Consider the following 12,659-nt stretch of genomic DNA (forward strand, 5'->3'; position numbering starts at 1 on the left):
ATTATATTTTAACTAAGATAGGCAGGGAATAGTCACAACTTGAGAAACATAAGCGATACCGCATTCTTTTATAAGAAACGTAGTTGACTTCTTACTCATGAAATAGTATTATGCATTAATAGTATTTAGGACTTTGTGCTAACAATTATAATTGTACAAATCACTAAGTTGAATAATAACTATAATGGTAGCTGCACATCTATTTATAATACTTAAAAGTAAGGAAATATTGAAGTTGAAGAGACGCCAGACGGTAAACTTAGAAGGACGAAGCTCCAAAAATCTCAGGACGTCAAGGATTTTGTTTGTTAAATTATTATCTGTAATATAATACTGTTAATAATTATTAATAAATAATGAGTATTAAAAAAATCATCACACTTGTGGTAGGGAAAAATATTATGGGACAATGATTAATTATTAGAGACCTGTTTTCATCCATAGTTAAACACGTTTGAAATCGTGAACTTGTAGTTGGCTTCCTGTCTTAAAATTATGAGCATTAATTTGTAAATATTAGTAAGATTAATATGCTAAGTTTTAGTTATAAAACACTTACTGGAACTAATACGAAGTTGTTTAGTTAGATGTTTCTTGATCTTCTCCACTTCGACGTTTGCAAATTCCATAATTATAGCTGGTATAATTTGTAAATACAAATTAAATAGTACATCCACGGTAGCCATACTATTAATCTAAAATTTATTATTTTCAATTTGTAATAAAATACAAAATATTTAAAACAGACTAAAGTAACTGTACTCACTGAAATTGACTGAGTTGTTTTAATATCACAAATATAAACCATTACAAACGAGCCATACGACAAGAAGCCTACAAATATCTGAAAATTAAAAAAATATTAAAAATAATATGCTTCATGGATATTAATGATGTCATCCTTCTCATTGATTTTGGTCACAGTAGCTATTTTTATTGGTGAATGTTCATCTGTACGGTATACTATTTATAGTGAAGAAAATATATGCGTATGAAAGCTGACACTCACTCTCATTATTTCGATGGCGACGGCAATCGAAAATTGAGGAGAGTTCGTACACAATATGACCTTAAATATGGCTTTGAGATGGAAAATATGAAATCTGTATTTTTATAAAATATTGGTGCTTTATATATAACATTTATATAAAATTTGATAAATTTTTACTGATTTCATTTCTCAAGTTTTATTTTATTTATATATTGACATTCTGAATAAAATTGTAATAAGTAAAAAGCTATCCAACTAAATAACTAACTAAAAAAAAAAAAACAACGCTTCAAGTCGATGAGTCATAAAGTAACGAAGTAAATAAAACTTTGAGTGAAACTAACATAAATAAATTAAACAATAATTTAAATTTAAATTTGGGATCAACGGATATCAATGACTTGTCATTACTGACACAGTGAAGATACATACATACCTACACATCGACAACGAAACAGCTTATCCATTTTCACGTTACATTCCACACAATAATACCATCATGGAGAATTCACAACTCATTCAGTTGTTTGAAAAAATTAAAATAGAAATGGCAAACCAAACTAAAGAAATTGTATCAAAGATCGACGATAAACTTCTACCGTTAATAAATGAAATAAAAGAACTTAAAGCAGAAAACAATAATTTGAGAGAAAAAATGGCAAATATTGAAAAATACAAACGAAAAAATAATATTATTATACATGGCCTAAATGAAAATGAGAAATCTTCAAGTGGGCTTATGACATCTACTATTGAAAAAATAAAAAATGATCTCAACATTTCACTTGAGAGTAGAGATATCGACTTCATATACAGAATAGGAAAAAAACAAGAAAAAGCAAGACCCATTCTCATATCTTTTATTAATGGCTGGAGAAAGAATGAATTAATGTTAAATAAAAAGAAATTTAAAGATGGATACATTTCTGAAGATTACCCTTAGGACGTTTTACTGAAAAGGAAGGAACTACAAGCGAAACTGGTACAAGAAAGAAATAAAGGCAACTTTGCTGTCATTAAGTACGATAAACTTATTGTTAAAGAAGGTACATCCAGTATAGAAAAACGTAAAAGACATGAATCTAACTCACCAAACCAACATCATCCCCGAAAACAATTCGCAAACTCAAAAATAAAAAGAGTAAATGCGTTTGATGTAATGCGTGGAAGAAGTAACTCTCGGTCATCATTTACTCCATCATCTGAAGACACAATATAGCAACGACTGATAGGCCCTTCTCATTCTTATCTCCCAGTACGGCCGGTTACCGCGGGAGAGTTAGACCATGACCCTCCAAAGAAAAACAGACATAATAAGGAACCTATATATAAATATATGCTCTTACAATGTTAGAACTCTATCTTCTACAGAAAAACTCCTTGAATTAAAAGCAGCTCTACAACAAATCAAATGTGATGTGCTCGGACTATGCGAAGTACGACGGTTGGGGGAAAAATTATAGAAGATGAAGACTACATTATGTACTATATAGGAGAAACAAGGTTTACATGGTGTAGGATTCCTAGTGAAAAAAGAACACAAAAGTAAAATTATAAACTTTATAGGCATATCAGAAAGAGTTTGCATATTGGAAATCGAATTTGACAAGAAATCCTTTACAATTATTCAAGCATATTCTCCAACAGAGAGTTCTATGCAGGAAGACCTAGACAATTTTTACAAAGATCTAACGATAGTCCACCAAACGACTCCCAAAAAATATGTAATTTCAATGGGCGACTTCAATGCGAAGATTGGAGTACCAAAGACCTATGAAAACAAAGTGACTGGAAAATATGGCTATAGAAGCAAACAACTAGAGATATTGATCCAATATGCACACCAAAACAACTTGAAAATAATAAATACTATGTTTCATATAAAAAATTGTCAAATGTCTAATTTATGCACTTCAACTATTATTATAATGTATTTAAAGTTGATTTTACCACTAAAGATCTATTTGTTAATTTCTGTTATTATTATTATTATTTACAATGTATGCATGTATGGAATAAATAAAGCTATATTATTATTATTATTATTATATAAAACGTATGCTTCAATTAAAATATGTTTCGTTGCTACGTTTACTACGTTTGATTATTTGACTCAAACTTACTTACCAGAAGCTTCGACGTGTGTCCCATATATTTTAGGTTGTCGAGAAGTTTTGTATAAATATTGGCATATTTTTTCAAACTCATTATTTCCTCGTTAACTTCAACGTTGGTCAAGTCACGCGAAAGATCAACATTTCTTTCTATAGCTATTCTTAATGATTTTATGCGACACCAGAATAGGTCAAACATTATTGTTCTGTTCATGTGACTTAAATTGAAACCCAGCGTCGACCATATCGCAATACATGTGTCTATCTTGTAATATATGTTTCGAAAACGTGAAAAATTATATAAAAAATAAATTACACAAGCAATATTTTTCAATAGTATCGTCACAAACACGGATGATGAGATTATCAGTTCAAATTTTTGACGCCTGACCGAACGATTCGTCTTGATAATACTCAAATGCTTAATATATTTGTACAAATTTTCACCATTCGTAAAAATGAATACAAAAATTGTTGTATTATATTTAAACAACGTAAAAAGCGAAATTATTAACAAAATTCTATTTCCATCGTATCCCAATAGGAAACTTATATTCACAATCGACTTAACAATAGCGTTACACGTGCAATAAAATTTAGCAAGATTTTTAACGAAGTTATTTTTGCTAAAATCTGAATAGAGTCCAAAAAATAAATTAAAAAATATAATCTTATTTAAAACGAAAACACTTTTATAAGACAAGGGCATCTTTTAGTTGCTCATATTTTCAAAACACATTATTATATTAATCAGCTTATAGCAATAATTTTAGCTTTATACTATCCCTTTTAGTTTTAGAAAGCGAATAACGTTATTTGGTTTGCTTTCACGAAATAAATAGTAGATATGTATCAAATTCAGGATTGTATGATTTTTATCATTACTTTAATATATTACATTTCCAATAAAATATTATATTAGATATACACACATATATATATGTCAATATAATAAAAATGAGCATAAAAGCATTAGGTTTTTGAATTAAATCCAATATTGTACTGTTTGGTTGTTTATAAATTTGTAAATACTGAAATTACATGAATCATCGTGAAAAGTGAGTATGTTACTAATTGAAGAAATTGCTTAATATAAAGAATAATATAATAAACTACAAATAATTTATTTGCTACTAGCGACCCGGACCGGCTTCGCACGGGTCTAGTTCTGAATGTCTTAATATACAACCTTCATAGCTTTTTTGGTCATTAGACAAAAAAAAAACCACTATGTCAATGGATTTGAAATCTACAGATTTATTATTTATTACAATATCTTCGTAAATATTCATTTAAATTACATGATGTAAAGGGCCATATATATTAAATTCACAATGTATTTAAGGTACTTAATTCGATGAGGCTTAATGCTATATTGCTTAAAATTGCTTGGTAAATAAGCCATTATTTCTTGTAAAAGTACTTGTTTTTTTTATTGGAAGTTATCCCTAAAACATAGACATACCATCCCAGACTGTTTTGTAGGCCTTTTTAAGGTGTGCAATATTATAGTACATTATTTTGATGTAAGCTCAGTTTGCATGTTAGGGCAAAAACTGTGTTTATTTACATCATATTAGAAACTTCTAAAATGATCAGTGTTTCTCTACTATATTATGCATGTATTATACATGTAAACCTTCCTCTTGAATCACTCTATTTACTACAAAAACCGCATCAAAATCCGTTCCGAAGTTTAAAGGTCTAAGCATACACAAGGACAGACATATAGTGGGAAGCGACTTTGTTTTATACTATGAAGTGAATTAACAAAACGCAATATAAAATTATAATAAATACGATTTAAGTGATTAATTCGATGTTTGTATATATTGTATAATAGTTGTATAAATTCCCTAAAATCCTTTTTAACTGCTAATGCCATTTTAGATTAGTTTTAAATGCTTTTAAAACACGTGCTTTTGTTGCTGCGGTTTGATTTGTCTACATTCCGATGTTATCGACTTGCTACTGGACGCTGTTAGATATTATATTCACCAAATTTGTTCCGTGCTTAACAATATATAACAAAAACTTTAAAGAAAATGTTATAAAAATCAATTCAATTGGTAGTTTAGTACCTGAGACTTCCGATAACATTGATTTACAATTTATTATTAAAACAAACAAAATAATAAAATAAATAAATTAAAAATCACGAAAAAAGATCGCACTTCTTCGCCAGAAACAATTTTGGCCTAAAACAATTTAATAAATATCGAGACTCATCACAACGTAAATAAAAGCAAAGGAAGAAGGTAAACGAAGTAAGTAAACGATTCAAAAACCATCTCACGCTCAGTACTTGTATTTAATAAGCTCACACACATACAAACAAACAATGACACAGCATTGTATTGCAAATACATATTTTACATCAAACTTGTGAATTGAGCGCTCACGATTATATATGTAACGCATAAGCTGACAAATTTCAGGGGTAGGGTAGCGTTCAGCGGGAACATCCGCCAAATACTGCACTTCATTGGACGGAATTTCATGTAATTCAAGGTCCGTTGAATCTCCATAAGTAATACCTCATCTTAAAATAAAAATTACATAAATTACCAGAAAAAATAATCATTTATATTATTTCGTATTATTTTGGGCAGATTAAATTAGAATTAGCAGCAGACCAAATTACGTCACCGACAAGAAGTCGAACATTGTTCCTATCAGTAACGTAAGTAAAGCAAACGACAAATTACTTAATTAATAATTCGAAAATCGTGATAACTTTGGGCGTCACACATCAATACCTGTACAGGCAAGCGAATTTGATATTAATATATTTCTGATATTGTCAACTTCGTGCGATATCATTTCAAATAAAATTGCCGGTAGACAATTCAGAAAGACGGTGTAGAGTCCGATGTATGAAAATACATAAAATGGAGTTAGCGAATAACCCTGGAATTAAATATAATCAAAATCAGTATAACATTTTTTAAAGCATTCTTATATATAATGAAACGTGTGAAGCGATTTCAATGAAGGCTTAGTATAATAAACTACGTTCAGTGCTGGGTTGGTAATTTTGTTATGGTCCTCCAAGACAAAAAATAACTACTTAATCAGAATAAATGGGATGTGTCAATGACTGTTAAATTAGGAATTGTTATAACAATTAAATCGAGATTGTCTTTATATATTTTTATGACATTCAATTAATTTAATATATAAGTAAATAAATATATATAATAAAAGCCCGTACCGACTTCGTCCGGATAAAATAAAAAATTCAGTAATTTCCCAGATTAATTCTTGTGCATTTCGTTTTAATAATATGATTATTTTCATTACGAGCAAACCGGTTGTACCGAGGAGCCGCCGACAACTGACAGAATTTACTTAGTCAATCAACGTCGTAACACGAATCACACTGGACACATACACTCAGAAAAGACAATGTTTAAAGATGAAGAAATGAGTTTATCAGTAGACAAAGCCGACAAATAAAATCGACAAAATCGGCAATACTGAAGTAGCAGTGAGTTTCAGTGAGGTCACGTATGTCGAAGGATTGATAGTTGTTGGAGCAGATGACTCCTAGTGTGGCGACCGGCTAACGGCCACGCTTGAATCGAATCGAATTGAGAATAAAAATCGGTGCCGATTGGATAAAGAAGGCGCAAAAAGTTAAGAACTTTGGCATTCCTTGGGAAAGATCTATAAGACTATAAATTGCGATTGACCGATCGAATTACATAGTTATCTTTTTATCAGATTACATTTTCAGATCAATTGGGTTTTTAATTTAAACGTCTTAATACTTATTTTCCTGAGGTTTAAATGCAATCACAATGCAATGCATTTATACCTCTACGACTGATAGCGATTTATTTTCACGCATAAATTGATATAAACTGAACTGTATTTTATTTAGGGACCTACGATGTATTCCTAATGAATAAACATAAATAAGAAAAAGGAAATAAACTTCTACCAGCCATCTTGAGAAAGGTCTAAATCCAACAGTGAATTTCTATTGACTGATTGATTAACGTAATAATAATATTTTCTGTCTGATTATATTTTCAGAGCGTTTAACTTCAAGGTCTTAATAGCTATAATTGTTACCTTACTGAGAACAGTCTTCATAGCTTTGTATGTATACATCACAGTTTTTGGCAAACCGATAAACAACTGAAGACAGATCTGAAAATATAAAAAAAAAAACATTACAACCAAAACAAACCAGACCAAATAAAAATTAGAATAAAATATCGTTATACCCAACTTTCCATTTCAAGATCAATATTCTCAATGAACTCTAGTGTATTATGATAGAAAAATAGGCATTTCTTTACATTTTCAACTCTCGCCTCGATCCTATCTCTTCCAATAGTAGTAATAGTCATATCATATTTAAATTCAACTTTCACTCTGAGTGATTTAATTACTTGATATATTACATCAAATACGATAAATTTTGATATATAATTAATACAAAATGTAATGTATGCGCCCATTGCAAACCATGTTCGCAGATCATTAGAAAAGAATCCGCCATTAGCAATCATAAAATATAAACGAGCTAGAAGTGCCACAGTTAGTGACAAACATACATAATTTGTTATATAAATGCGTCTCAAATTTAACAATTCGTGAGTTTTTTCAATAAATGCATATAAAAAATTAACATATTTTCCTTTTAGTACGTTCGAAAGCAACATATTTGAAATTACTTCGGCCATTATGAACGCATAGTTCATTTGAAAGTTAAAGGGATGCGGAAATGTTACTGCATAAACGGTAACGACAAAAGTCAGGAGCAAAAAACAGTACACGCGCAAAATAATTTTCTTAATTTTAGAACATCCCGGATCGTGGTAATGGCCTGCAACTAGCCGAATTTGCATCATATTCTTAAACACTGTCAACGATTCCATTTCGATAGCGTCTAAATTTAAACATAAATATTATTATCAATATAACTTGATGGAGTGGCACGACTGTTTAGATATAATTCTGAACAATAACTACAACCAATTTTCTCATAGTAATGAAAATAATTTAATGTATCATTTACTTGAAATATTACTTAATATTATACATTAAATATCAGGTCTAATACTATATTACAAAAACATTAATATAGTATGATTACAGTTCAGATACATTTTATTTATTTCGACTTTTCTTTTAATAATACACGTAATTACCATTCCGTGATGGTCCCGGATTAGAATAGGACCTCCCCAACTCTACCCGTGGGTGTGTAAGAGGCGACTAAGGGTATTTAAGGCCCAGTTCATATCACCTGCACTTCATGCTACCCGCGCGGTAGCGGGTAAACCACCACGACAGCATTCCCAAGGAGGGTTGGTGTCAGGCAGACAGCCGACTGTAAAATTTAAGCCAAAATTCTTAGCAGCATGGGAGAGTGAAAACCATATGAGTGATAGAGCTAGGGCCATTTCATCCAGGGTGGAGGAAAGGGCGGCAGATTACGAGAACAATTTGTGACACCCTTCCCCTTAAAGTTAAGGGGAAGATGTATAAGGCCATGGTCAGACCTGCTATTTTATATGGATCAGAGTGTTGGGCTACAAAAGGGATGACTGAAAGACAATTGCATGTGGCGGAGATGAGAATGCTGAGAGCAATGTGTGGTTTTACGTGAATGGATATAGTAAGGAATGAATACATAATAGGAAGTTTGAAAGTGGTACCGGTAACATAGAAGCTATGTGGAAACCGGCTGTCATGGTATGGGCATGTTATGCGGAGGAATAATGACCATGTTGCGAGGAAGGTCTTGAGCATGGATGTGGATGGATCTATACCTCTATAGGTAGGGGACGACCAAAGAAATGGTGGATGGATTGTGTCAAAGACGATATGGTTAGAAAGAATGTTACTTGTCAGATGACGTCCGACAGAAGTGTGGAAGAAGACATGCTGCGCCGATCCTAAATAAAATTGGGATAAGGGCAGGAGTATGATTGTTACTTGGCGTTATGTCAAATCTTAGTCATTTCTACATCGCGATGGCAACATTCTCTATTTTTTTTATATATACAGAGTACAATGGAAATATATATAATACATTTTGTTATAAGTAGCTTCTAATTGCTTTATCGTAAACATTAGTTTTGTGCAGCATCCTTAGGATATAGTCAGCTAGTTGTTCAATAGTTATAAGCGCTGTCAGTCTTCAGTATAAGATTAAGTTATAACGTAACCCAATAGCTATTGACTAGAAAACGAATAACATTATTTGGTTTCTTGTCACGTAAAAAATAGTAGATAAGCATCAACTTCCATCATTATCGCGTCTACTTTAATATATTACAAATCCAAAAAAGATATCTTCAATCACTTTATTGTTAGAACCATTAGAGTTTTCCATTTAAATCCTATATTGTTGCAAGGTTATTTTTTATATAACTTTGTTTTACTGGATATTAAGGTAAATTACTCGAATCATTGTGAACAGGGGGATTGTTAGATCGTAATGAAGCTTAAAAATTGGTTATGTGTTGAAGTATATCCATCAATAATTTAAGCGATTTTAAGTTTTTAAAATATACTCTTCAAAACATCAATTGTGGACCACCTAAAAATGAGATATATACTGTACAATTTCCATAAATTTTAGTCTTATAGAAATTGACATACATATGACTGTCTAGGCCTTCAGATGTTCCAAATAATTTAATGAAAATATTAAAATTTGTAAAAAAGGATTAATTACAATTTGTACAAAGTGAAAATGTGAAATATTTGTTGGGTTTTAGTTTCACTGTTTAATATTCTCGAAACGAAAGCATTAAAGGACAAGACGAGGGACAGCGACTGGTTTAAGAAAGCTACCGGGCGGTAAAATCATATGGCTTTATTATGATTTTAAATTGTTGCTTCCTTACATAACTAATATAGTGAAAGAAAATAGAATTTAAAATCAAAATAAAATAATGCAACTTCATTATTAAGTCTTCGTTTACGTTTAGTCGATTAAAAACAAAAGTTAAAAACAATAACGAGAAAAATCTAATCAATGCGTCTGTACCTTTTGTGCACATTTAAATCGGTCCATTTCAGAGACAGGCGGTCGTTGAACACGGTCGTGGACCGTTGTATTCGATTTTCAAACGGAAATGCCGTTGACAGAGACCACTTCTTTGTTCTCGTATCGTTCTATTTTCGGATAGAATTGCAGGGTTCGCACGTGGCTAACTTCATTCTCGTAGATTGTAATATAAGAATAAAGTTAGCTTGTTGTTTGTGTAAGAGTTTATTTTTTATTAAACGGGAATTTCAATTCAAATTTAGAAGTATTTGTAGTCCAGCGTTTATTCAACATTAAATTCTGAGGAAAAGATGCAGAAATAGGTTCAATATGTTTGCGTACACTCTTAAGATAGACTAAAAAATATTGTCATTTTAAATTAAGAGTGATTGTAATCTGAAAGTAGTCCTCACTGATTTCATAAACGTATACCGTTTTTATAAATAAGCTTTATCTAAAAAATATGCAATATAACATAACACATAACTAATATATTCATAATTATTAACTCATGTCAACCAATTGCTGGACATACGCCTTTTCCATGGCACATCACTGAACTGACCTTTAGCTCCCCTCCTCCAATTCTTTCCAACTGCCTTGCAAAGATTATCACCCGTCTTAGTTACACTAAGTTTGTCCGAAACTCTGTCTCCACTCAAAAAATGTCTGCAAAAATAGTTGTCGGTATTATGACACATATTACCTGATTACTGCCACTACTTGATGGTTCGCAGCCCAATAACGGTAACCTTGGTTTTCTGACAAATAACTTCGTTCCAGAATCGCTCTCTAAGAGAAACTGACCATAGCTCTCTCTATTGCTTGCTGAACAACTATGGACTATTATACACATTGCACGATGTGTAGCCACTTCTAGGTAGGCTCCATATGTCATTACTGTTAAAGCACACTGATTAAGAACTTTCGTTTTTATGCTATACATGCGTGATAAGAAGGTTTGTTAAATGCCGTATCCACCAGTAGTCGAGCTGAATCCTAAGTCTTAACTTTCTTGTTGAAGTTGTTGTCTTGTTTTGTTCTTGTACATGATGATGATGATGATGTCGTTCTGACCAATTTTGGTCACATTGGCTAATATTTAAGAAGACCGGCCAACTACGCAGGCCATGTGCGCAATCAGAAGTGCACTCTCTATTCAGTCACTCTCATAATTGTATGGGGCAACACATCCGACTCGACCGAATAGAGTTCAGGTACTGGACCAACGGTTTACGTACGCGAGTGAGAGGCCTATGGACTGTAAACTATGGACTGTATGGGCTGTGAGTGAGAATTTTTCCGGCGGAAAAACCGAGAATTTTTTATCGGACCGACCTGGGTTTAGACCCCAGAACTTTGGGAAATGTGGCCTTATATCTAGCCAGTAGACAGACGAGGTGGTCCATAGTCCAGGGTATACTTACTCGGAAACAACTTCGTATACGGAGACCGGGCCTGTGTCAACGTGCTCGTCGGCACGTACCCGCTAACATGCTATATAAAAATATTATATACATCTCGTCGTATATATTATACATATATTTCGTGTGAATCAATTAACTATCACAAAATTACGTTCCATAATATTACTATTGTAATATAATGTGTATTATTTGTACTAATGAGTTTGTCTTATTTTTTTATGCACTGCTTACTAATTATTACAGTAAAACCCTCCGGCATAACTCTACTCATGCGAGGCCTTCTGGCGAACTGTAAAATATATAAAACAAAACCAAAGACAATAAAATTTAGACATAGATAACTTTAAAACTTTTCACTGACATAATATATTTTAGTATATATATTATGTCAGTACATAATGTTTACTCGAACTAGTTAATTCTACTCAGAAGCAACCTAATTGAAATGATATTTAAAACAATATTTATATATACCATTTCAAGTTAAATATTTGCTTGACTATCTAGTTTCATTGCAAATACAGAAATTCTGAACGTTTCGTTACGTGAGACAAATTTATATACGACTTAATAAGTTGTGTCGTTTCGTTTAACGCTAGAAACGTTGGAACAAGTTATTTGTATTCAGTAAATGTTTTTATAAATAATTGAATTTAAAAGTAGATAAATTCGTATTTTGTTTAATTAAAAATATAAAGAGTATACAGTTTTTAATTAACAATGACTTGAAATGTCATATTGTTTTAAAAACGTGTTGTTAATTTAGTTTTAAAGTAATTTGAAAGTATATATATTTTTTATATTTACTTAAAATAGTTATGCAGATTGGCTTGGTTCACCTTGTAAGTGGTAAGGGGTACCTTCCATCCTACGCATACATTTGTTTATCAATGCGCCAATAACCTTGGGAACTATGACGTTATATCCCTTATGCCTGTAAGTACACTAGCTGGAGTTTACTCGAGTCGGAACAAGCTCAGATCCACTAATCAGATATTCAACCGTCAAACCGCAATGCTTAGTATTATAGTGTTCCGGTTTGAAGGATGAGAGAGCCAGTGTAACTTGATGCACAAGGAACATAACATCTTAGCTTCCGAGGTTGGTGGTAC

At 31.7% G+C, this 12,659-nt stretch overlaps 2 protein-coding genes across 2 annotated transcripts; one reads left to right on the forward strand and one right to left on the reverse strand.

The window, feature by feature from the left end:
• The first annotated feature begins 1,490 nt into the window (after window positions 1-1,490).
• LOC135193882 (uncharacterized) lies at window positions 1,491-1,934 on the forward strand. Its single transcript, XM_064218144.1, has one exon. The coding sequence runs from the start codon at window positions 1,491-1,493 to the stop codon at window positions 1,932-1,934; it is 444 nt and encodes a 147-aa protein (XP_064074214.1).
• A 3,543-nt stretch (window positions 1,935-5,477) lies between these two features.
• LOC135193883 (uncharacterized) lies at window positions 5,478-7,466 on the reverse strand. The gene is made up of 3 exons (XM_064218145.1): window positions 7,341-7,466; window positions 7,191-7,263; window positions 5,478-5,647 (listed from the first exon to the last, which is right to left on the reverse strand). Exons 1-3 carry the CDS (start codon window positions 7,464-7,466, stop codon window positions 5,478-5,480), a joined length of 369 nt encoding a protein of 122 aa, XP_064074215.1.
• Window positions 7,467-12,659: the final 5,193 nt, after the last annotated feature.

This window comes from Vanessa tameamea, chromosome 20 (assembly GCF_037043105.1).
Source record: "Vanessa tameamea isolate UH-Manoa-2023 chromosome 20, ilVanTame1 primary haplotype, whole genome shotgun sequence".
Lineage (NCBI taxonomy): Eukaryota > Metazoa > Arthropoda > Insecta > Lepidoptera > Nymphalidae > Vanessa > Vanessa tameamea.

Coding starts and splice junctions, on each gene's coding strand:
- LOC135193883 (XM_064218145.1), bottom strand. CDS start 7,466: ATGACTATTACTACTATTGGAAGAGATAGGATCGAGGCGAGAGTTGAA. Junction 7,264..7,340: donor ATCTTGAAATGGAAAGTTGG/GTATAACGATAT, acceptor TTATATTTTCAG/ATCTGTCTTCAGTTGTTTAT. Junction 5,648..7,190: donor AGCTATGAAGACTGTTCTCA/GTAAGGTAACAA, acceptor TTTTATTTTAAG/ATGAGGTATTACTTATGGAG.
- LOC135193882 (XM_064218144.1), top strand. CDS start 1,491: ATGGAGAATTCACAACTCATTCAGTTGTTTGAAAAAATTAAAATAGAA.